At 42.5% G+C, this 25,860-nt stretch overlaps 2 protein-coding genes and 1 non-coding gene across 4 annotated transcripts; 2 read left to right on the forward strand and 1 right to left on the reverse strand.

Annotated features, from left to right (window-relative positions):
* Positions 1 to 780, reverse strand: LOC127780047 (phytosulfokines 4). Its single transcript, XM_052307005.1, has 2 exons — positions 499 to 780; positions 1 to 388 (listed from the first exon to the last, which is right to left on the reverse strand). The coding sequence occupies exons 1-2, from the start codon at positions 778 to 780 to the stop codon at positions 254 to 256; spliced, it is 417 nt and encodes a 138-aa protein (XP_052162965.1). The 3' UTR covers positions 1 to 253.
* Positions 781 to 13,308: 12,528 nt separating this feature from the next.
* Positions 13,309 to 13,395, forward strand: LOC127780957 (small nucleolar RNA snoR8a). Its single transcript, XR_008018851.1, has one exon. It is a non-coding gene; the product is annotated as a small nucleolar RNA snoR8a (small nucleolar RNA).
* Positions 13,396 to 18,728: 5,333 nt separating this feature from the next.
* Positions 18,729 to 22,880, forward strand: LOC127779392 (eukaryotic translation initiation factor 3 subunit C-like). Of its 2 annotated transcripts, none has more exons than XM_052306136.1 (4): positions 18,729 to 18,836; positions 19,296 to 19,362; positions 19,497 to 21,323; positions 21,681 to 22,880. In XM_052306136.1, the coding sequence occupies exons 2-4, from the start codon at positions 19,339 to 19,341 to the stop codon at positions 22,638 to 22,640; spliced, it is 2,811 nt and encodes a 936-aa protein (XP_052162096.1). In that variant the 5' UTR covers positions 18,729 to 18,836; positions 19,296 to 19,338; the 3' UTR covers positions 22,641 to 22,880. The 2 variants fall into 2 exon arrangements, with proteins under 2 accessions (XP_052162096.1, XP_052162095.1); XM_052306135.1 differs by having other exon boundaries at positions 19,299 to 19,362.
* The last annotated feature ends 2,980 nt before the right edge of the window (positions 22,881 to 25,860 follow it).

Consider the following 25,860-nt stretch of genomic DNA (forward strand, 5'->3'; position numbering starts at 1 on the left):
AAACGAAAGCTAGCTCTCATTGATCAAGAACTGTTTATCAACAGGGGGGCGGCCACAATTAACACTGATGAGCACAACACGCGCATGCAGTTTGTTACTACATCTAACTAGAGATAATCATGGATGGATCGATGGGCATACCATGCATGCATGACGGATTTGCAGTTTTAATTATATACCAATACTAGTATTGGTAGATCGAAGAGGAAGCGACTGACTGATTGATTGATTATTGATTGATCGATAAGATTAATTAGTTGTGATGCTGCTGGGTGTAGATGTAATCGGTATGCGCCGTCAGCGTCCTCCTCGCGAGGCACTCCTCCTCCCCTTCCCCTTCCTTGCACCCGCCGCCGATCTCCGACTGCGCCGCCGCCTGAGCCGCTTCCTGCAGATTCATTCATTCATTCTCAATCATCGATCAGATCGAACATGCATCCATCCATGATGAACGAGAAGGACGAGATGAGGTCGAGGAGATGGCGTATATATACGTACCTCGTCGAGAGACGTCGTAGGCGTTGGCCGGCCGGCCATGGCCACGGTCGCCGACGAGGCGGCGAAAATCAGGAGCACGGCGAGCGCCGCCGCCACCGTCCTCGCCGCCATGGATTCCTCCTTCTTCTTCTTCTTCTTCGCTGGAACGATTGATTTCTTGGTCTCGTTTGAGGAGCAGTAATGGCGTGGAGGAGGAAGCGGTGGTGGTGGCGCGGGGGTATTTAAAGCCGACGACGACGAAACGGCGCTGTTGACTCCTCTGACGCGAGCGATCGGAATCATCTGCGCGGTCCACGCGGGGGAAAATGTGCCACGCGTACGGTCCACGACGCGCCACGTGTATGGGGGCTACCGACACGTGGGCCCAACTTGAGGGTGGTGTGGGCCCGCTTTGTCGGTGGCTGCCCGTTACCTTCTGAGATAGGCTCATAGGCACTGCTGCCAGCGAGAGACAACGCGGGTGTTATTTTTTGAGGTTTTTAGAGTGGGAGGAAAAATCAATTGTGTTCCTTTTTAGTGACTACAAATTATAGAAAGATGTGATCTATCTAAGGTATGATTTTACCCACGTGTTGATAGATATAAATACTTATTAGGTATGCGTAATAGGCTATGTTTGATGTACTTCTATAGATCATATCGTTTGTGATTTATTTCTATTTGTGATTTAAAGCTACCCTTTGTTGTGGGCGTGTTTGTTTCGTGATGATCTCATTGGATGTTGGTCAAGGCAAGAGTAAAATCCTGCTGTATTTATGACTTGATATTGATCATATCTGAAATATATCTAAATCGTTAATGCAAATATATCTAGTTTCTAGAGTCTCACTGAATCATCAGTACGATCGAGATCATGACGTGCATCTCTGCATATGTACGCATAGGCCATATAGAGACTTTACCTAGCGTGTACTTATGCTAAGACAAGTAATGTCGATGGAAGCGAATATTAGGGAATAACCTAATACCAAATAATTAGAAGGGTGAGGCTTTGAACTCAGATCGTTTAGCCCACCAACTTGTAGAGCTAGCCGGAAGACCCCTGGACGTTTCTCAAGTAATGTCGATGGAGATGATCAAATCGACTAGTAGAACACTTTGCGCTATGTGTTACACATCGGTGGAGCTACGGTACATTCAGCGGGGTCAACAAGCCTCGACAGTACGATGATCTCTAGTAAAATCCATAACTAACTGAATGAAAGTGATACTATTTACCGAGTGAAACTAATATATCCTGATACCGAAACACTAGTAAACCGTAATTTTTTTCCAGGATCCACTTTTAGAGTACTTACTTATACATAGTTATGATTGTACTTTCAGATTACAAGGTTAGTATTTTTCTTTGTTATAATGGATTAATTAAAACGTGACTTTTACATTCAACCAGGATGTACATGGCAAAAGAAAGAAAAACCTTACAAAGTTATATATTTGTGCGGTCCCTATTTTTTTAAGATAATGGATTAAACCAGCCTACATCCAAACGGATGTACACAAACAACCAAACATACAAGAGTTTCTAGACTCAATATTCATCTTCTTACACATAGAGAGACAAATGGTTGACATAAACGAGTACTTTGACTCCAAACTACCAAACGACTCTAATTCGACTTGCTCAAAGAAAAACAATGAAAGAAAACAATATTACTACATCAAGAAGTTATAAAACAATTGCACACTATAATCGTTTTCTATTTTCCTTTGCTTTTGCGGTGAATTACTCTGGAACTTCTGTAATCGTTGCGTTTTCGTTAATGAAAACGGGGGAGGTGCTCTCCCTTTCTCCCAACAGAAGAAGAAGAAGAAGAAGTTAACAGTTGCACACTATCTCATCCATCTTTTATAAGCGAATTATATGACCAGCTACTCCAGAGAACAACTGCTAGGGGTGAAGCTAGAGCGAAATAGAGAGGGTGCCACATGCTTTGCTTTACTCTGTTTTGGACCAAATTTAAGCTGACGTGGGTGCTTAAGTTTGCACTGAAGAGGTGCACATATAGTAAAAATAGATAAATTATAACTTAAAAAATTTTCTTGACCAGATTCCTGATCACCCCCCTTAACATGTAGCTCCGCCAACTGCTACAGTAGATTATATTGTTGATGGAAGTTTCGATTAGTGGGTTGCATACTTGCACGCACAAGTCGTTGATTGGTTAATGGGAGACCGGCCGGTCAGTTAATTTCCAAGCCAGCTATGCATGGTAGAAAAGAAAAGGCTAGAGCAATATAGGATCCGGCCGGTTCGTGTACGTTCAGACTACAAAAGTCAGTCACGTACGTACAACGGCCGGCAACAATTTGGCACATATGCATATGCAACAAGCATAAACCATTACTGGACCAACGTGCACGTCACAGTACAGCTTGTGGCCACTACTGACTACATATTATATGTATATACAATATATTTGCATGTTTTAAGCGTCAGCAACTCGGCTCTATGTATGTATAAGACGTGACTATTTGTTGTCACTGGTATAACATGTAGTATATGAATCCATCTTCCCTACTCCACCGAATACAAATACTTTTAAAGTTTTAAAAAAAGGTTGTACATAATATTGACCGTGTATATCGGTTAGATATAGAGGTCGGGTTTATTTCATTTCATATCCTTAAAAAGAATTTGTACATAAGTATTTCTGGAGCACCGATTTTAATGCTCCATCCATTCTAGGTTATAACCATTATTGGACCAACGTGCACATCACACTACAGCTTGTGGCCACCACTGACTATATGTGTGTATGTATATTTGCATGATTTAGCGTGAGAAACTCGGCCATATACTATACTATATGACGTGATGACAATATTGTTGTCACGTACTGGTATAACATTGGTATAACATGTGTAGGATATGAATCCATCTTTGCTACTCCACCGAATACAAATACTTTTAAGCTTTTAGCAAGAAAAAAAGTTGTACATAAACATAATATTGACCATGCACATCAAGTTAGATATAAAGGTCGGATTTATTTCATATCCTTCAAAAAATTTGTACATGATATAACCATTTTTGGAACACCGACTTTTAATAAGGGGAATTCAAACATTTTCAGACTAGTTAGTATTTAAGAAGGGAATATAAGCAATTTAAAAATTAACTAATAAGACGACTGAAAAATATTTTTTTGTTTATTAATCTTTGTTAAATAATTTAAAAATATTTATATTTAAGAACGGAGCAGTAAAAAATGTGCAGTACGTGCAGTAAAAAATTCTCGATGATATGTGCAGTAAAAAAACCAAGGTTGTACATAGGCGCATGCATGCCAAGATCAGAGAATATGTTCGTACGTGCTATAAGTCCTCATCGTCTATCCAAAACGGAGAAGATAAAAACAGTTTGGCGAATGAATGAGATGCTTTGCGTATACAAATTAATTTCAAACTGTGAATACGATCGATTTAGTTTCCTAAGTTAATTAATATTCGCGATGCAACAAAGTACTACAAGAAGCACTCTGCAATGCATTAATCTGGACCTTTTTGCCCGCCGATTTAAATTAATTGTCCTTGAGCACAATTGATTGCGTTTTTAAGAAAATTTAGCTTTTCATCTCTTTTGATCCGGGCTGTTTTACGTTAATCTGGTTTGGCACAACCACCGTTAACGCATTCGAGTACAACGTTGAATATATTGTCTATCGATCGCATGACTATACATTTCATAGATTAATTATTAATTCGAGTACTCTGTGTATACTATAAAGTTGATAGTATTTATTTTATTTGTCCCTATCCTCCTTGATCCATCTAGAAAAATGCTTAGTTTCTGCTTATTTGAATCTTCAAATTAATCTTTCGACGTCGTACGGAAGTTTAAGTCGTCGATACGAACAAACCTTAATATCGACATTTCGACCCTTTTGACACATGTGCATGTTCATCGCTTGAGTTGTTTGACAATATTACAAGTCCCGTTTGCGCCTTCATTTAACTTCGATCGTCTAGGTTAATTGGTACTTTTGAGGCCTTATATATCTGAGTCATAACTCATACTAAGTGTCAATATTATACATAGTATCCTAAATTTGATTGTAAGAATTCCAGATCTAAAATAAAAATTTCAGTTGAAAAGGTTTATTGCAAAATTCTTACTTGAATTTATAAGTACTAAAAATGACTTAAAACTATTATTTTTAAAAAAATAATCCAAAAATAACTTTCAAATAGAAAATTTTAACAACTTATAAATTTTAACCTATTCTAAACCGCTTAATAAAAAAAATGCTTTAAACATCATGCATGCCTATTTTGGCTCATGAGTGATCTACTCCCTCCATCCGAAAACAAACCAATATAATGCATGATGTGATATGTGAATCTGAACACACTACTAGGAAAACCATTTTTCGTGGCGGTCATTTTGGTTTTCGCTGGCAGTATTCCGAGCCGCCACAAAGCAAAGGCCAGTGAAGATCTAATATTTTCGCTGGCGGTTGCAATCCGCTTGTGATAATTGATTTTCGCAGGCGAACGCTTAAGAGGACCTTTTGCGAAAATATATTTTCACAAGCGGACCCTTAAGATAACCGCTTGCGAAAATCTAGTTTTGCAAGCGGACCCTTAAGAGAACCGCGTGCAAAAATCTATTTTCGCAGGCGGACCCTTAAGAGAATCGCCAGCAAAAAGATTTTTTCCCAATAAAAAAAAATAGCAATCGACATCCTGAGCAGCTGCATTTTTTTCAATCCAAATTCAAAATCAAATCAAATCGACATCAGATCCATACTCAAATCCACATACAGAGAACAATACATCAATTTTCACCACATTTTCAACGAGCATTCAACATGCAAAAATCAATATCACAACCACCGGCCACGCATCGAGCTGCCGGTAGCGGCAGCGTCGTCGTCGTCGTTGGGTTAGGGTCGTCGTTGTCGCCACTGCGGTCAGATCCGCCGCCGCCGCCCAGCTGCCGTCGCCACAGTCGTGGCCGTCGTCGTCGCCGCCGTCGTCAGATTGGCCGCCACCCACCTGCCGTCGCCGCGGTCGTCCCCTCTAGCTAGATCTAGGAGAGGGAAAAGGAGGGAAGGGAAGGGAAGGAGTCGCCAGATCCGTGCTCCTGGCCGGCGCGCAGCGTCGTCGTCGTCGTCACCGCGGTCACGGTCGTCGTCGTCACGGTTGTTCTCGTGCCGCCGTCCCCTCCCCCCTCCCCCCGGGGGTAGATCTGGGAGAGGGAGAGGGGAGGGGAGGAGCCGCCCCGGTTGGGGTCGTCGTCGCCGCCTCGGTTGGGGGGAGGGGAGGGGAGCAGCAGCGTCGTTGTCCTCGTCGCCGCCGCCACGGTTGGGGTTGTCGTCGCCGCCGCCACCCACCTACCGTCGCCACGGTCGTGGCCGTCGTCGTCGCCGCCATCGTCAGATCCGCCGCCTCCCGCCTACCGTCGCCACCGTGGCCTTCGCCGTCGCCGAGAGCTGTGGAGCCTCCCGTCGCTGAGAGGAGCTCTGCACGTGAGTGGGTGGTGAGGAAGAGGAGACGGGAGAGGGGGAGTTGAGGAGTGAATGTGTTAGGAAATATCTCTTGCGTGTTCTTAATAGGGTGGGTGGTGGAGCTATGGATAGATTTTAAATAGGGTGGATTTTTTTCGCTGGCGGCCCACGCTACCTGCCGCCAGAGAAGATTGTACATTTCGCTAGCGGTGTCTTAAGTGCACTGCCACTGAAGATGCTATATTTTCGCTGGTGGCTCGTTTTATCTAGCCGCCAGCGAAAATCTATTTTTGCTGGCGGTCCGTAGCCTCCCACCCCTCGTTATGTTTTTGCTGGCGGTTTTTGCGTATAGCCGCCAGAGAAAATAATAGGGTGACGCCATGAAAATTTTTTTTTCTAGTAGTGACACACATATATTCAAATTCGTAGTATTAGAATATATCACTGTCCGTTTGTTTTGGAATTGAGGAAATACAGGAGAGTACAAGGGTGCACAAGCGTGCGTACATTGTGAACGCAGCTGCGCCAATTAGCACCTTTCGCTTAGGGCGTGTTTGGTTACCTGTTACAAGAGGTGACTGAAAGAGCATGCATAGTTGGGGGCATATGCAACAGTTTCTGTGAATCGAATGGGCCTCCAATTATTGCTCAAAAGAAATTCCAGCCCACAAAGCATACTACTATCTATCTCCTCTCCATCTGCTTTGTCTGCATCTCTGAATCTGTATCCAATTTCATGCACTCTTCTGTTTGCTGCAGCAGTTGGTGCACTGTCCATTCTGCACTGTCCCATTTCAATAAGAGCAAGTTTAATAGTATAGCCCACTACTAGCTCCAATTCATCCATAGCCAATCTAATAGCTAAGAGCCTGTTCATTTTGATGTCATTTTTAACCTTACCAAATTTTGATAAAGTTGCCAAAAAAGTGGCTACATTTAGTTTGCTGCCAAATTTTAGTAACTATATAAGAAGTCCTACCAAAATTTTGGTAACTATGCCAATGCCAAAATTTGGTAAGGTTTTTTTTTGCATCAAAATGAACAGGCCCTAAGTCATACAATAGTTGCTTACTATAATATTAATATATGGTCCCACATATCATACACATATTGCGTCTTGGAGTCCGTGCTGCAGCTGGCTATAGATCTATAGCTCGCTGCTCTTCTCTCTCATCTTTTATCTCATTAAAATATATTTATAGCTAACTAATAGTCTGCTATTATACCTGTTCTAACCTGCATATCTGAACCATCGTCCTCATTCCTCAACATCACACCCATATATGCATGCTGCTCGGTTTCCCGTTTCACTAAAGAGAAGACACTCAAGAAGACATGTGTCAACATGCAGATGCAGAGATCAATGCCAAAAGCCTCGAGAAAGAGACCTAGCACCTATACATTCAGGGACCAACCGAGATCAAGATCGCCAAGGAACCCTGCCACAAATTGTCACAAACACAATGCATTTGCAGGTACTGAACCCGTGTTCTTGCATTGCCACGTATCAGTTTCCAAGTGATACTCTGACTGTGACGCCGATCTGAAGCTGAACTTTGCATTGGCATGCAGTGGTATGGTATGGTAGCTAGGGCCCTCGTGATTGGCTTTCGCACAGCAGCTACCAGCCTCCTGTCTCCTTCCTTCTGCAGCTGCATATCTGAATTTCCATGGCCATATCTATCTAAGCTGCTTAAGCTCTGCATATATACATTGTCTCCAAAACATCATGCTCCTATCTATTGTTATCTAAAGACTAAAGGAAAGAGAGAGGATATCACAAAGGATGATGCATGATCCATAATAACAAAAGCTGTAGTAGCTTAGAAAGCAATTACCTTTTGATTATTTTATAAGAACCTTCCATGCTCATGCTCATAATCAATCTGAACTGATTATATGTCGATGACACCATGAATGGAGCATAGTACTAGTGTTAGCTAGTAGCTGCAAGTTCCAGTAAAGAAGAAACAGGATAGATCAGCTAGCAGTAGCAGTAGTAGTGTGTCCATGTACAGAGATGACAGGTGAGAAGTCTACAAATCTATGAGCAGGACACGTGTATATTACAAGTACTAATACAACTTTTTCTTGACGAACATATGCATGCAAAGCAGAGCCCTGCCCCTGCGTGTCCTTCACCTGACCAGGAATACTGAAAATTCCTTTTTTCAGATGAGATATCTGAAGAATCTGAACTTTGAAGCCGGCCTAGCTAGTTCCATGGTCTGTAAACAATGTATATATGTATCTAGTCGATAGATGTAAATCAGTTTGTTCTAATTAAGTTTCTAACAGATCAGTAGTACAATTATTTCCTTTGGATTCATTGACAGATTCAGGATGAACTGAAGATCAATACATGCAATTCGATCTTTCGGCGCTAGTAGCTAATTAACTAGCTAGATCTTTTAATTAGTTTCGTTATTGGATAGTATAATTTTGTGGCGTGAAAGCTTCATGCATGCATCGGATGGATCCTGGATGATTTCAGAGAAAATAAAAAAGCAAAGAAAATCCCAAAAGAGGAAGCTGCTCCATAATGTATACAGTACCAAGTGCACCCATTGCTCAAATAATTCTCAACTTTGCTGTAGCTTTTTGTATATATTCTCATATAGTACTACTTACGGCTTGCTTAATTAGTTTTAGTTGACGAACACAAATAATAATTGATTAAAGGGCACTTTCCATTCGGTTGTTTCCTGTCTCCTTCTTTGGGTACTACTATCATTTTCTTTTTCTGAAATTACTTTTGCAGTATATCATGTCAGCATGCAACACTTAATCTAACAAAATAACTAATCAATTAATTAAGCCAATATGCATATGTCAGGTTCATTTGTCCACGTGGCAAGCTTCTGCTTGATCGATGTACCATCATATCGCTGCTCGTCCATCAGGGAATTAGGGCCTTCGCGAAAAAAAGAAATTTTGGGTGTCACATCGAACGTTTAACCAGATGTCGGAAGGGGTTTTGGGACACGAATGAAAAAACTAATTCCATAACTCGCCTGGAAACCACGAGACGAATATTTTGAGCCTAATTAATCTATCATTAGCAAATGTGGGTTACTGTAGCACTTATGGCTAATCATGAACTAATTAGGCTCAAAAGATTCGTCTCGCGGTTTCCCCTAACTGTGCAATTAGTTTTTAAATTTATCTACATTTAATACTACATGTATATGTCCAAAGATTCGATGGGATGGTTTTGGGAAAAAGTTATTGGGAACTAAACAGGCCCTTAACACGCTATCTAATGGAACTAAACACACTTTAGCTATCTCTGAATAGAATTAAGCCAAGTGTAGTTCAGGGGGCTTCAGGATGGCCTACCTGAGATACGTTTGGTGGGAAGATTATAGCAAGTCGAAAGCTGATTATTATTGGCTAATGATTGTTCATTAACGAAATGCATGTGCTTTTGGTGTTAACAACGTACTCCTACATTATATCATTGACAAGTATTTATACATATGCCGTTATGATATAATTTTTTTTATAATAAGATTCATTCCGACCTTTGTTTCAAAATAAACTATAACCAATTATCACAGAGGCATGGTAGGTCATCGAATAAGCGCAAACAACAAAATCATAGGTTGATTAAAGAAACTACTTACTCCCTCGATCTGTCCTAAAATATAAAAATCTAGTACCGGATGTGAAGTTTGGGATGAAGGGAGTAGAGTCCTATCTTACTACAAAGTTATAATCCACTAAATCTAAAGCTCAATATGCAAACATTCCACCTCATCATCCATAAGCAATAGTAACATACAAAACTTATGCAAACATGTAACATCATCTATTATTCATTGAATTCTACAAATCAATATCCAATCATCTTCCTTCCATTATTTTTTATAATATTTTTAACATATATATCCATTATTTTTATAATACTTAACATATATTCATCCATATATAACCAAAGTGTGGGATATTATTTTTTATCTACAATCTTATACAGAGTGTACTAAATATATTTCTCTCTGAACATAGTTTGACAAACTAGTTTTATTTGTTGTTAATAACTAATATATTTTTTTAGCTCATTTGTTAAAAAAAATATTTAGGAATTCTTTAAGCAAAACGCGGGGAATCACTTAGTATATATATATAATACCACAGCCGACAGAGATAAAACCTATTGCTATATCATATATACTATCATAGTAGCAGTTAATATCACAGAAAGAAAGAATCTAACGTTGTCATGTTTTTTTTTTCTTTTTGAGAAAGGGAAAAAAGCTTATAACCCAAAACACTGAACCTCTTAGCCATTTATAGCTGGTAAGCAACACATAAAAGAGATGAAAGAAATGGATTGATGGGTCATATTAGAACAAAGCGCCCCTACATGCATATACAGCGAATTAGCGATCGTTAGATAGCTCAAAAAACAAAAAATGACAGTAACTTGGATCGAGATGTTAGATATTATCGGAATAAATTAACGGAGGGAATCGCTCCCTTGCATTCACTGGTTTTGAAGATATTCGTTTTGCATCGTTGTCGCCCATGCCCGCCTGTATTCAACCAGCAGCCAACTTGACTCGCTTCTTCGCTTTCTTATCTCTCTTTTCCCCCCAAAGAGAGGCAACTTATCGGACTTAGAATGCAACATCGGATTAATTAAAAACATCTTAAGATCCTAAATAGTACATTTTTTTACATATATAATCTTTATTCACTAAATAAACATTTCTTATGAAACTATATCTTACATTGCATTGGTCTTTCAACCTTCTTTTTAATATTATCAATTTATTTATTTGTGTCCTCGCATGATTGTTACAAGCTTAGTTTTATCCACTATCCATCGGGATTTTTGAACACACTTTAAGTTATTGTAATCTCCACTAGCATAATTGGACATAGCCCCGTCATACGCACACACCCGCTCAAGTCCGATCTACGTTTGGTTCGTGTGTCTACATTTTTCTCCAACTGAATCCTGACTAGGAAATGTGGTTGATCCTTAGTTTTATCAATACGGCATTCCTATACTCTTTGGTCACCAAAAAATGTACTCCCTAATTTTTGTGCAAATATAAAAATATTTATGTCATGCTTAAAGAACATTTGATGATGAATTAAATCATAATAAAATAAATGATAATTACATAAATTTTTTTACTAAGATGAATGGTCAAACGTTGGACAAAAAATCAACGGCGTCATACATTAAAATATGGAGGTAGTACTAAGAAGCCTCCTTTAAAATGAAATGGAAGGTGATCTTGAAGAAATTTTTACAGGAGTTGAACTAATTTGTACGATATAATCCTGTAAATTTCTTGCAAAACCTAGGGAAGTAGTCCCAGTGATCTGTACATTCAATGCGTAGAGGATTAAGTAACGCAATGCACATAGCAATATATACCATCTTGCATGGGCTCATAGCTAGCTTCATATAAAGCTTGCACGATGAAAAGAAAAACAGAAAGAAAATCTTCAAAAAAACCAAGCCCTAAAAAGCAAACACCTGAAGTGCAGCGACGAAGGAGAGCCCTACACGTGTCCCTCCCGTTCCATCCCCACCATTACTTCGCTCTTAAGCTAGAGCTCACCGGATCACCCACATCATCCGCCGTCCATCCACACGCTGACCTCCCTCCTCAGCCGTCGATTCCAATACGTACGTACAATACGTGCTCTCCCGCCACGGAGGCGTACGTATACGTACACTTATACGTACGAGGAGGAGGTCGGCTTCGCCGCGCCGAAACTAAAGTGACGGCCGAATCGCCACAACGTCCACGTCGCAGTGGGCCCCACTTGAAGCGGGCCCACCTGAAGCTCGTGGGTAGGAGTGGCCTTTGGTGTGTATAAATAACCCTCGCCTTCTTCGTCTTCCCTCCCCCCCTCTTCCCCAACCCCAACTACTCGCGCTTCGAACCCACAAGTTTTCGGATATTACATATAGGTCCCTGATCGCCGCAATGCTGTCCCTCCACGACGCCATGCCGCTCGACTTCGGCCTCCCGGACATGGACGTCGGCTTCGGCTTGTTCGGCGTCGACGCGGCGGCGTTCGGATACGATGGTGTTGCCTCGGATGCGGCCGCCGGCTTGTCGCAGGTGGTAGGCGCCGGCGATGGGAGTGGTGGTGGTGGTGATGTGTTGTTGTACTGTGACGGCGGAGGCGGCGGCGGCGGCGAGGACGGCGAGGAGGAGAGGCGGCGGCGGCTGAGGAGGAAGATCTCGAACCGGGAGTCGGCGCGGCGGTCGCGGGCGCGGAGGCGGCAGCGGGTGGAGGAGCTGGAGCGCGCCGCGGACGAGCTCCGCGCCGAGCGGCGCGCGCTGGCGTCGAGGCTGGACGCCACGGCGCGGCGGGCGCTCGCCGTGCGCGGCGCGAACGCGCGGCTCCACGCCGAGGCGGGCGTGCTCCGGCGCCGCCTCGGCGAGGCTCAGCGCAACGCCACCGTGCTGATAGGGCTGTCCCGCCTCCTACGCTCGACGGCGAACGGCGCCCACGGCGGCGCCGCCCCGGCCCAGCTGTCGAACGGCGGCGTGGCGTCGTTGATGACGTAGGAGAAAGAGAGAAAGCACCATGGGAAGGAATGGTAGTAGCTTGAAGGTTTCCGTCGTCACGTCGACTAGTGTTAAGTTAATGCGTATAATTTCAAGTTCCTTAATTTTCTTTTCAAATTTCTCGAAAATTAGGAGTAGTATAAATATGGGTTTTAGAAGGGTATTATGTAAATTGAGAGAGGCTGATATGCCCTCCATTTCGTAATATCTCTCCATTTGTTTTCGGAGAAAAAAGATAGTACAAATAAATAGTGGGCCGGCTATTTGGACACCCTGCACAACACTTTCGGCCCAAATCTTTAAATATTCGGCCCATTTCTATCCACGAAGAGAGAATAATGCCCATGGGCCGAACCCGTCGGCTAGGGTTTCCACGCGTCCATCCGCCATTATATAAACACCACCATGCCTCTCTCCTCTCCATCTCCTCATCCTCGCGCTCGCGGCGGCACGCTCTGCTTCTCTGTTGCTCTCTCTCGATCTTGTTTCATTCAGATGAGATGTGATTTTTCTCCTGTTTTTTGATTTTTTGGGTTGGTTTCATCCGGCGTTGGATAGGAATTTGGATGTTTACCTGTTCATGGGAGCACTGTCCCAAAGGCCGGCCACCGTCGTCTAGGGTGGATCTCGGTCTCGTTTCGATTTGAAAGCTCCCGAGATGAAATCAGGTGGCGCTTAGAGCCCTCATCCGTGGGTTTTCCAGTTGGATATTGGGTTACGCTCGCCTCCAAATTCTCTTCTATATTTAAATTCTTGGGGTTTGCTGCATTTTGTCTGTTTGGATCTTGTGCGATTGATTTGGGAGATGGTTTGGTTGTGGTGCAGTGATTATAAAATCATTCCTCGTCCTGATGGGAGATCTGCGTGATCGACTCCTATACACCCATAGAATCTGAGCACCAAAAACCATTCCTTTTTTTTTTTATCAATCAATCATCTGCTTTCTATTTTGGAATCCAGTTTTCTGTGTTATGTGAATATCCGACCCTTGCGCGGTTTAAACTCCATTGATGTATTCTATCTCTAATCTACAAACCTTTCTTTTTTATGGAAATAGGAATCTTCAAACCTTGCGCGATTTAAACTCCGTTGGTGTATTCGAATTCAAATCTACGTACTTCCCTCTTGATGGAAATCTGAATCTGCACAAACTAGCCCATTAGAGGAAATCTGAATCTGCACAAACTCGCCCATTAGTAAAAACGTTTGTATTGACGGCTTGCAATGTTAAATCTCCTACCAACTATGTAAAATTACAATTTTGTAAGTTAAATCAAGTTCCGAAGAGAATTGAATGAAATTCGGTGGAACTTGCAGTTGTTTTTTGTACGTTGCTCTCAAGCACACTAAATTTCTGGCCCATCGAGAAGAACACGCGATGTTACGATATCTAACCATTCCTCTTTTGCACGGAACGAATTTGATTTTTAGCTCGTTGTACACTTTTGATAGTTATTTTGAATGAGCTGATTGTTAGCCCGCCCAGATTAACATAGTTTTTAAAATAGGTACATTTCGATACTGACACAAATCCCGAACTGTCGTAACTTCAGTGAACAGTAATGTGTAGTGATTTCGTCGTAACACACAATCAGACTCATCGGTTCCTTTGATTTACTAAAAATTAAAATTAATTTGGAAATATTTTTTTTTATTTTTGTGTTCTTAAGAAATTATTAAAATCAAATGTTGAAAACTAGGTTATATTAAATAAAATTACATCAAGTTCATAACAACGTTTGAAAATTTAAATTTTTCCCGTGAGGCCGTGATACACTGGGCGATTTTACCAAAAATAAATATTGCTACTGTCCCTTCTACCTAAAGTGAACCATCTTTCCAAATAATCATCATATCAGCTTTGAATTGATCAACCCTTGTTCTTAACGTATACTGGCCTCTAACTTTTCGCATATGTTTATGTTTATTAGCAAAAGTTTAAATTTTCAATCTTAAATTTAGACTTGATTTTGAGATTTTTACTATCGAAGTTTATTTTTTAGCCTTTAATTTTAGATCGCTAAGAGCGCGTATATAAAAGTTTTATTTATAAATTATTTTTCGTATGGAAGTATGCCGCTTCGCGAATAATCTAAACGATAGCTCAAAAAACAGTTGAGCATAATTAGGCAAAAACACCCAATTAATAATGTTTCACGTAAGCCTGCCAATGGTTTGGATTGGAATGGGTCTAATGGATTGGTTTTCAATTTGGATTCACTTGATATGGGTGTAAATGGGTTGAGATAGCTAATGGACTGGAGCGGTTTGGTGTGGGATGGAGGTGGGTTGGATTGGTTTGGTTTTTGGTTATAAGTTTTGGGTCTAAAATGGATGGAGTCCATGGATTTCAATTGGATTCACCCCAAATACCAGCCATCACATCACTAGTCTTCTCGACGGCCATGTCACCGGCGCCGGCGGGATGGCGCTGCAAAGCAGCTGCTCCTCCTTCGTGCCCGCGACCTGTTCGGCGCTTTGCCTCGCGGAAGCCACGCGCGCCGCGAGCCTCTTTGAGCACGCTGCGAGGAGGCTCGAGCTCGCGCAATGCGCGCGGGAGCGGGAGGGCACCAACTCCAAGGCGATGCAGCTGGTGCTCGGCGGCCGCGCGCGCGACGATAGCTACCGGCCAGCGTGTGCTCTGCTTGCTTGCTGCTGCTGCTTCAAGTGGCTGCGGCTGCACACGTACAACATACACTGCATAGCTTAGCTTAGCTTCTTTTCCGACATCGTCGTCGTCGTCGTCGCTTGCCGGCATTCGAGACAGCATCGCATACACGACGACGATGAGTCGATGTAGATGACGGACGCTGCGGAGGAAGATACAGGACGGCGCCTGCAGCGGCAGCCCCACCCCCAGCGTCGCCGGGCTCGCGCCGGCGGCTCCCCTCCACCCGTTGACCCGGCGGCACGGCCGTGGCCTCTCGAGCAGCGGCGCAGTCGACCAGGTCGCCACCGTCGGCGGCGGCTTGCCGTCTCCTTCTCCAGCCTCGCCTCCTGCTTGCCCGCTGAGTGCTTGGTGTGGATTTGGAAGGGGGTGAAATGGATTGGGGAAGTGAACTGAATCCATAAAGTTGAAATGGGTTGGGTTGGTTTGGGTTGAAATAGAAAATGGGTTGGATTGGTTTGGATTCTAAGAAAAGACAAATGGATTGGAATGGGTTAGACTTGCGTAGCTTACTACTTTGGTTTGGGCTGGTTGTGGGTTGGATTTCAAACCATTGGCAGGCTTATTTCACGTTGGACAGTAAACATTTCTATCTATCGCTCAATTTCAACAGTGTCTTTTGTTGGAGCCCATCACAGCCCATCATCATTTTTTTTTACCAATTTGCTCTTATACGAAGAATGAAACTTCTCTTTTTTTTGTGTGTGTGAATTACCATTTCATGGTAGTAAAGCTTAATTGGGTTAACCAGAGCTAAAACTACTTAATATATTTAGATTCATAATACTATAATATATCAACATCTGCTATTAGATTGATTTTTTAGGTACAGAGAAAGTAAACTTTATGAAACATGCAAGAACACATGGGAGTTGCTTTCCTCCTAAAGGGTTTATTTGGTAAGCTCCAACTCTAGCTCCATATCTCCTAGAGCTAAGAGTTTAATTAAGCGCTGCTCTAAGTCGCTCCACGACTTCACTCTAAGCGCCACTCTTGGAGTGGGCCCAAGCAAATAGGCTCAAAGTCAGATTTTTGACACGCTTGTTAAGCTCCAAAACTAAAGCTTCCATGGGCCCCGACAACAGGTCTACCTGGATTGATTGGCTCTAGACTTGGACACGTCAGGTGCAAGATTTGTGGCGTTGGTGGACCAGGAATAAAAAAAGGTGGGGGAACAAGGGTTTGGCTACCTAAACATGTTATTTGTTTGTGTTAATGAGGTGGTTTCCCGCTATTAAGCTCAAAAAGAGCATGCGATATGAGAACCCGATCGAGTGAGTCATCATATTTGGGTAGACATGGTGTGCCACGTCAGTAACACTTGATGATGATCTAGAGGTTAAGATGGACCGGATATGGCTCTCATGTGTCACCACATGACAACATCTATATTTTATAAGACAATTGCTCATTTGACTCTATTCTAAAGCCTAACTATAAATATGACCTCACCTTCCTGCCCTTGGTCCCACCTACGCTCTGTAGCTCCATTTTACTCGTTGTTTGTGTGATTCCTTGTAATAATTGGCTGTAGCTCTAATGAGCAAAGGCCGGAATATTTATTCTATTATCTTAAAAAAAAACCGCTTCGACTCGACCTCCTTCACACCAGCGCCTTCTTCTCAGGACCCTCGTAGAGCAAGGAGGAGTTCTCATAGTGCTGAGGGGCTGACCGACATGGCGACGGGCGACGACACAACGCAGTGCAATGCAGACGTGGCTAGCAATGCCACAGCGGCTCCGAGCTGACAAGCTCCCTAAATTAAGTCTTGATTCAATGGCGAGCTGGCGACTAACAGGCAAAGTCACAAGGAAGCACCTGAGCAGCACACATCAGCACTTGAGTCCGATTTGGGTTTGCTATGGTTGTAGTGCATCGACAATGGTAGTGATGAGTAGGGGAAACTATGTTGCGATTGTATCCAACTAAGTTGAGCACGGCCATAGTCATGCACTAGCATTGCTGTAACATGACAATGCCCAATGTCCATACCCAATAACAATTTAACATGACAAATGTACCAAAAACGGTTAAATATGCTAATTAAGGGTACTCAATAACAAAAAAAAAAAGTACACGCAAGGTGCATGAGAGTAGAGCCGTAAATAATGGATGACCTGATGGGCATTATCCTCCCGCCATCACCATAATTTCGTGTGGAAGCATTACATATCATTTACGGTAGTGATGAGGCCACATATCCCCTCCTAAATCCAGCGTCTGCACACACCACACTTCTCCCCTCCCCCTCTACACTGTGCCATGATGCACCATATGAAGAAGTATGAGAAAGTGTTGAATGTGCCACCTACGGGTATGCATCATGCCTTCTCCATGACTACAAAAATCATTTCCTACATAAACTCAAGGCCGAAGCATTTTGCAGCATACTCTTTACATGCTCAATTCATTCCTTTCAGGCAAACCAGTGGAGCTAAATACGATATACATACACCTCAGGCTCATGAAAGATGTTGACAAGCAGCAGATGTCTGAGAGAGGTTCCTTAATTGTTTTGCCATGAGCCCATGATGGACCTTTTATGTTTTTATTATTTTTTGTTTTAAGCTTGAAGCACATCCTGTCTGTCGTCTGCCATTTCATAGCAAGATTTGGCATTGTTATTTGACTTTGTGTTAGGCAAAGTTGCGGCCACTGTAAACTCTTCTTTGGTGGCAGCTCAGTACCCATGAGCTGATTATAAACCAAAATGACTTGTTAGTGATTAAAAATGGCTTTTATATGTCCTTAACGACTCAAAAGTCATTGATGACCTTAAATCAAATCCACAATTAAAATTTGAAATTTGTCAGCAGCTGATTCATATCCACATAAGGTAAATGATGAGGCCGTAACTATACCATAGCATATCGATGCAGTGTGAATAATAGGAACATCACCCCTGCAATAATAATACATTGTAATAGAGTATTTACCAATCACAATGTAGGACATACTAGAACCCAAAACAAGTCCATAATTTTTTTTTTGGATTTTTCACGAACTGTTAACTTTTACAGTAATTTTCTACGTACAAGCAGTCCATACTAGCTAGCTCCCCCATCATATCCATAATCCATCCATCTTCTATTATGTGGACAACGTGTTCCCAAACCACCTGAAATGGATCGGAGTACAGGATGAAAAATAGTGTTTTCATCATAGTTTAGGGTGAAAATAGGACTTTTAGTTCATTTTGTTTCCTTTGCAATGAATATGTGAACCAGTCTTCACATTCTTGGCATCCTCTAACTCTAAAGAGCCGGGTAATACAAATTAATCTCTAAAAAGAGGACTTTTGACGAAGTTGGAGGGCCAGAAGATCAAGGCTAAGATCCTATTTGGAACATATGGATTCATGCAATATTCTCGGTGACTTTCTATATCCAGTTTTGTTGTCGAGGGGTACGAATTAAACTCGTGCTATATAGTTTGAGGGAGCAAAGAGGTCCATTTTACTGGGTTGATGGGTATGGCCCATATTACGACCGCTGCCATTGGCCCAACATCTGGAGGCCCAACTTTAAACCCCGATACATGAGGTGAAACCCACTCCCAGCCCGGTAGTTCCACCTCCTCCCAGGAAGAAGGCGAGTTGACACCTCGCAAACCCTAAACCATCTCCCCGCCGCCGCCGCCGCCGTCGACGTCGCTCTCTTCTCTCTCGCGCCGAGGTGACCTCCCTCCCTTCCCCCCCTCTCTCTCTCTTCCCGTCTCTCGGCTGTACGTAGTGCTTCGCGTCTAGCGCGATTAGTCTGGATGGGTTTCCGCCCTAGAGATGTGTAGAGCTCGGATCTAGATTTTTTGTTGTTTTCTGATTTCGCCGGTAGGTTCTTGTGTTCGATTCGTCGTGCCCACTACTGATGCTCGTCCTTCCTGGCAGGTTAATGCGAATTTCACTTGATCTAGTTCTTTCCCACTAACCCATGTAACGATTTTTAGTGGTGCTTTGTCCTTTGCGTTTCCATACGTGAACCCTTCACATTTTAGGGGAAATTTGTTCGATATATTATCGTTTTATCTTCTAGCTTATGGGTTTTTGTAGAAAATCATACACTGATTCGAGTCATGCTTAATTTTATTTTCTACAATTATCTTGATGATTATAACTCTTCCCCAACTGCTACAATCAGCAGAGTTTAAAGCGAGCAGAAGGAAAAAACCAAAGCAGCAGCCATGGCATCCCGTTTTTGGGGACAGGTACTCATCTTTTTGTTTGCGCCTGCACTGTTTTTCTCTTCTACGCATCAGTATCGCAGTACTGATATTTATAAACCCTGTTCTCGCTGGTTACGCTAATTTAATACCTCTTGCAATGATCCACCCAACATCAGGGAGACAGCGACTCCGAGGAGGAGGAGCAGGAGATTGAGTCAGAAGCAGGAAGTGAAAGCGAAGATGAAGGTGGTGATGCCGGGGGGCGTTCAAACCAGAACCGCTATTTGAGGACCACCAACGCAAGCGACAGTGACGAGTCTGATTCTGGTCAGCGTGTGGTCCGCTCCTTGAAGGATAAGCGCAATGAGGAGTTGAAAATTACGGTTGATCAGATGCGCAATGCAATGAAGATCAATGACTGGGTGAATTTACAAGAGAGTTTCGAGAAGCTCAACAAGCAGCTTGAGAAGGTGGTTCGTGTCAATGAATCCACCACAGTTCCAAATATGTACGTCAAGGCTCTTGTATTACTGGAGGACTTCCTTGCTGAGGCCCTAGCAAACAAAGAGGCCAAGAAGAAGATGAGCAGCAGCAATGCAAAGGCACTCAATGCAATGAAACAGAAACTAAAGAAGAACAACAAGCAGTATGAGAACCTGATCCAAGAGTGCAGAGAGCATCCAGAGCGCTTTGAAGATGACGATGTGGAAGACAAGGATGACGATGATGAGACAGATGATGATGCTAGTGATGCAGACATTGAGGATCCTGAAAAGATGGTTATGTCTGAATCAGAGGAGGAAGGAGATGATGATGAGGAGGGTGACCAGGATGGTGGAGCCTGGGAAAAGAAGATAAGCAAGAAAGATAAGCTTATGGACAAGCAGTTTTTGAAAGATCCCAGTGAGATTACTTGGGATATTGTTGATAAAAAGCTCAAGGAGATTGTGGCGTCAAGGGGTAAAAAAGGCACAGGGAGGATTGAGCGTGTTGAGCAGCTAACCTTTTTGACCCGTGTGGCGAAAACACCTGCTCAGAAGCTTGAAATTCTCTTTCATGTGATTTCTGCCCAATTTGATGTCAACCCTAGCTTACTTGGTCACATGCCAGTCAACATGTGGAAGAAGTGTGTTAATAACATGCTTCTTGTGCTTGATATACTGCAACAGTATCCCAATATTGTAGTAGACACCTCCGTGGAGCCTGATGAGAAGGAAACTCAGAAGGGTGCTGACTATGATGGACAAATCCATGTGACGGGTGACCTGGTTGCATTCCTGGAGAGATTGGATTCTGAGTTTTTCAAAAGTTTGCAGTGCACTGATCCATACACGAAAGATTATGTTCAGAGGCTCAGGGATGAACCTTTGTTTTTGGTTGTTGCACAGAATGTCCAAGATTACCTGGAACGTGTCGGTAACTTTAAGGCTGAAGCTAAGGTTGCACTGCGTCGTGTTGAATTGGTCTACTACAAACCTCAGGAGGTATATGATGCAATGAGAAAGCTTGCAGAGCAGGATGAAGATAGTAGGGAGGATGATGATGCAGACGCTGACGAGGAGCGTCAAGTAGTTGATGACAATAGGGGCCCTCCACCATTTGTTGTGATCCCTGAGGTCGTGCCTAGGAAGCCTACTTTCCCAGAGAGTGGCAGAGCTTTGATGGATGCGCTGATGTCTGTGATTTACAAATATGGTGATGAAAGGACCAAAGCCCGGGCAATGCTGTGTGACATTTATCACCATGCTATCTCTGATAAATTTTCTGTGGCTCGTGACTTGCTTTTAATGAGCCATTTACAAGACGGGGTTCAACTCATGGACATATCATCACAGATTCTGTTCAACAGAGTCATGGCCCAGTTAGGGCTGTGTGCTTTTAGGGCTGGTTTGATAATTGAAGCTCATGGTTGCTTGTCCGAGTTATATTCAACTGGGAGAGTGAAGGAGTTGCTTGCACAAGGTGTGCAACAAAGTCGATACCATGAAAAAACTCCTGAACAGGTTTACTTCTGAACTCCCTGCAATATGCACTTCTTTTATTCTCATGTAATTACCTGCACACATGGCATGTTTGCCTCATGCCTCGCAATAACCTGAGCACCCTTCGTCTCTCTCAGACATATTTGCTGCTTGACCTGTTTGACACAATATGCTACTATATTACATGAAGCAAAACATGCCACTCACACGTGCGACAAGATTAACCCAACAATCTAGTCATAGGAATTTCAAGATATTTTCTGAGGATGTAGTTTATTGCAAATCTGAGTTCATTCTAGTTAGATTTAGTTATTCCTGCATGATAGCCTAAGAGGTATTATATAGAGGCTAATGTTATAATTGCTCTAATTTCTGCAGGAAAGGCTTGAGAGGAGAAGGCAAATGCCTTACCATATGCATATAAACCTTGAACTTTTGGAAGCCACTCACTTGATTTGTGCCATGCTGATTGAGGTCCCCAATATGGCTGCCAGTACTTATGACAGGAGGAAGTCTATGAACAGAACATTCCGTAGGCTTCTTGAGATCAGTGAGAGGCAGACTTTTGTTGGGCCACCAGAAAATGTGAGGGACCATGTAATGGCTGCAACAAGAGCCCTCCGCAAGGGTGACTACCAGAAGGCTTTCGATGTCATTAATTCGCTGGAGATCTGGAAGCTTTTGAGGAACAAGGAGCATGTTCTTGAGATGCTGAAACTTAAGATCAAAGAAGAAGCTCTTAGAACCTATCTCTTGTCATACTCTTCTTGCTACGAGTCCCTGAGCCTTGACCAGCTCACTACAATGTTTGACCTTAGTGAGCAACAAGCTCATAGCATTGTTAGCAAGATGATGATGCATGAAGAGCTTCATGCCAGCTGGGATCAACCAACCAAGTGCATTATTTTCCACAATGTTGATCAAACTAGGCTTCAGGGACTACTCTTCCAGATGTCTGATAAGCTCTCTGTCCTTGTGGAGAGCAATGAGAGGGCATATGAGGCCAAAACTGGTGGTACCCTTGAGGGAGCACCACCCAGGCGTAGGGGTGGTGATGGTCAGGACTCATCCAACTTGGGCAAGTGGCAGGAGAACTTCGTATCATCACAAGGGCGGCAAGGCGGCGGGAGGTCTGGATACTCAGGCAGAGTTGGAGGCCCTGGAAGAGGTGGTGGTGGCTACCAGAGGGACAGGGGTAGTCAGGGTTCCCGTGGAGGCTATGGTGGTGGTTCGCGCTTCCAAGATGGGGGAAGGTCTCGCAACCAGTCTGGTTCTATGGCAAGAGGAGGTGATGGTGGTGCACGCATGGTGAGCCTGAACAGGTCTGGTAGAGGTTAGAGTAGTTCTCCAGGATAGTTCTCAGCGCAAAGTTTTGCAAGTTCTGAGTCACTGATCAAGTTTCTGGCGTTTTGGAAGTCACATCTGTTCTGAAGCTATTCTTGATCTCTTAATTTCGTTACAGCTTACAGTTTAAATTTGTCGGACACTTGACAAAGAGCTCTCTGGTTTGTACCATGGGAGTGAGGACAGTATTCACTCCTATATTTGATATAATGCTGGCACTATTTTCTACTCTCATTGTACTGCTTTATTCTAAATTTGCCTTCTCGTGTTTCATGTGCATGTGATTCATTAGTCGGTTGGAAATTTCTATCGGAGCCGGGGGTAATGTAAATATGTGATTACGTTTGCAATGAGCCATGGATCCTTTTGGTATTGAGTTCTTCTGTTGAAGATTACAAGAAGACGGTCCATGGCTGAACGCCTCAACCAATATTGTGATTTTCTTAGGGATTATTAATATAGTGATTTTGCATTTGGCAGTGGCAGCTGCACCAATGTTGTTATTCAGTAGATCTACTAGTTTCTTGTGCGTCTGTGAATAGATTGGAAGATTCTTGTTTTCCAGCTGAAACTGTGTGTAGCACCCCTTTTGTATGTGTCACTCTCTGGCTCTGTGCATCTACCTGCTGATGGTTCATCGCCTGATTTTGCCTATGCACGTTTGGTTGTCTTTGCCTGAGAATTACTTCACTTGATGCATCGATGTTTATTTAAATCTCTAGCAAAAATACAGTAGGTTTATCAGTCTTTGGCCGTTGCATTGTACTCAGAATCTGAGATGCTGCTGCTGCGTTGCTGTAATTGCATACATTTTCTGACAAATTCCACTTTCTAGTGATCGATGAGAAGAATGCTGTTGATCAACGTCCATAAGATGTTGCTTTCGTCATTTATCAGCTTCAGGGCATTTGAGTTAAGCCTCGGATCCTACTGTAAAATGTGAATTATGAATTTATGAGCATGCTGCATGCATGTTATGAAGGAGTCACATAAACAAAATCACTCTCCAAAACCATTAAAAGAGTTAAATTGTACCGAATTTAATAGTTAAGAGGATCGAGATATATTGCGATTTAAGGATACAAATCGGATTGAGTCACTTGACATAGTTAAGGTAATCAAGATGGATTATTCCTTATTACGGAGCATCCATTATCTCGGTCCATGCAGATGAAACAATATCACCGTAACTCGTACGCTATCCTGCCCAATAAGTCACCATTTGTATGGGCTGATATTTTAGCCCATCCAGATGGGCTTATTGCTATAAATTACAGGCCCAGCTTCTAAACTTTACTGGATCAATTCTCACATAAATTTCGTCTAATTAACATCCGTGATGGTAAACATGACGATTTCACAGAGAAAAAAAAAGGAGAAGAAAGGGTTACTGTTGCGTCTAGACAAAGTGATACTACATCTTTCAGCTTTGAATTTATCAACCTCTGTTGTCGTAACCCGACTTCTAAATATCTAATGAGTCGGTCAAAACTTACATTTGATTCAACGCAAATTGGTTCTCATGGGCTTTGAAAAAGTAATAGAGTTGAGCGGAATTAGGCACACACGCAGTCCACTAATTTCTTTTCGCCGTGCACGCGTTGTTATCTATCTATGGCGATATTTTGTTTTATTTTTTGACAATCATTTTAATCTTTCCACACCCCATTGACATATACAGAGTCTACAGAGTAACATTGTTGGCTGCTGACTGGTCTAAAAATACACCTATATGGAATGGTAAAATGGTAATTAAATCCTCTTTCCTTGCAAAAAAGTTTAAAATAATAATCTATCGTACTAGTGTAAAACTATTCAATAAATAAAACGTAGGCTACCATCAATATGTACAGTTACATACAGAAAGGCTAAGGGCCCCTTTGATTTGTAGGAAAAGTGTAGGAAATTTAAAGGATTTCAATCCTATGGAAAAATTTCCTATGAAACCCTTTGAAACAAAGGATTGAATCCTATACTATCCTTTAAAATTCCTATGGAATGGGTGATCCTATAGGGATTTTGGAGGAAAGTTAGCAAGAGGTCCAACCTCTTGGAAAAATTCCTTTGAGTCTATCTCTCTCATCCGATTCCTGCGTTTTTCCTGTGGTCTAATCAAACGATCATTCCTGTGTTTTTCCTGTATTTTACAATCCTCTGTTTTACACCTGCATTCCTGTCAGAATCCTGCGTTTTTCCTATTCCTCTGTTTTTCCATTCCTGCGATTCAAAGGGGCCCTAAATAAATAATAGGGGCGGTGGAATATTGTACCATCATAATGCCAATCAATGTTGTAGTAAATGCATCTAATAAATGTATGTTTCCAAAAAGAAAAGAAAGAAGCTCACATTGAAAACATAACATGTAAATTTAAGTACTCAATGTTTTTGGATGTTTAGAAGGTTAGTAATTGTAACCACATCCCGATGTTTTTGGATGGCTTCACTGTTTGGAGGCCCCCTCACAACTTTTTTTTTTTATTTTGAGTCGAGATTTCCCTAGCTTACACTTCTAGTAATTCTTAGGAAAATCTCCAATTAAGCTTTTGAACACATTCTACTATTTGATTGGAATGACATCCAATAAAAATACCATATTCAGTGAGTATAACATACAGAGTACATGATAAGAAGAGAAATGATACGAAAAACGTCAACTCCTACGACACGGTACGGATGACGTTGCATCAAATGATTGCAAAGCGCCATAAGTATTTTAGTTAGGTGAAATAGTTGTTCCAATATAGTACCCATCGTTTTGACAACAATATATCGAAACACCTACGGTTCAACCACATGTGTTTGATGTGGTTTTATACCATGCGCTTAAAAAATTCTCTCTAATCTATGGTATATCGCTCAGAGATAGAGTTAAAAATAAATTGAAACCACCTCTTAAATCCGATCTATAGTATCTGAAAATCAACCGAATCTTTTCGTATCTTTTTATCTGATCCAGATATGTGCCACCTCCCCTAACCGTGCCAAACTCTTTACTCCAAGTCCAACCTGACGTGGGACCCACCTGTCATCGACTCCGCATAGCGTACGAGGAGAGGCAGGCAGAGCGAGGCGACCAACGCACATCTCCCTGGTCAACACGGATCCCCCGTCGCGGTCAACGGACGCGTCTCGAGAGTCCACCACCGAGTCCAACATACTAATCCCCAGATCCGACGGCCCGGATCCCTCCTCCCCTCAATCCGAGCCGTCCATC

The sequence above is a fragment of the Oryza glaberrima genome, chromosome 7 (genome assembly GCF_000147395.1).
Source record: "Oryza glaberrima chromosome 7, OglaRS2, whole genome shotgun sequence".
Taxonomy (NCBI): Eukaryota; Viridiplantae; Streptophyta; class Magnoliopsida; order Poales; family Poaceae; genus Oryza; species Oryza glaberrima.

Bases quoted from the DNA above. Each gene is read 5' to 3' on its own strand.
- LOC127780047 (XM_052307005.1), bottom strand. From the start codon at position 780: ATGATTCCGATCGCTCGCGTCAGAGGAGTCAACAGCGCCGTTTCGTCG. The intron at 389-498 runs GTACGTATATAT...ATGAATCTGCAG, and splicing joins CTACGACGTCTCTCGACGAG to GAAGCGGCTCAGGCGGCGGC.
- LOC127779392 (XM_052306136.1), top strand. From the start codon at position 19,339: ATGGCATCCCGTTTTTGGGGACAG. The intron at 19,363-19,496 runs GTACTCATCTTT...ACCCAACATCAG, and splicing joins CATCCCGTTTTTGGGGACAG to GGAGACAGCGACTCCGAGGA. The intron at 21,324-21,680 runs GTTTACTTCTGA...TAATTTCTGCAG, and splicing joins ATGAAAAAACTCCTGAACAG to GAAAGGCTTGAGAGGAGAAG.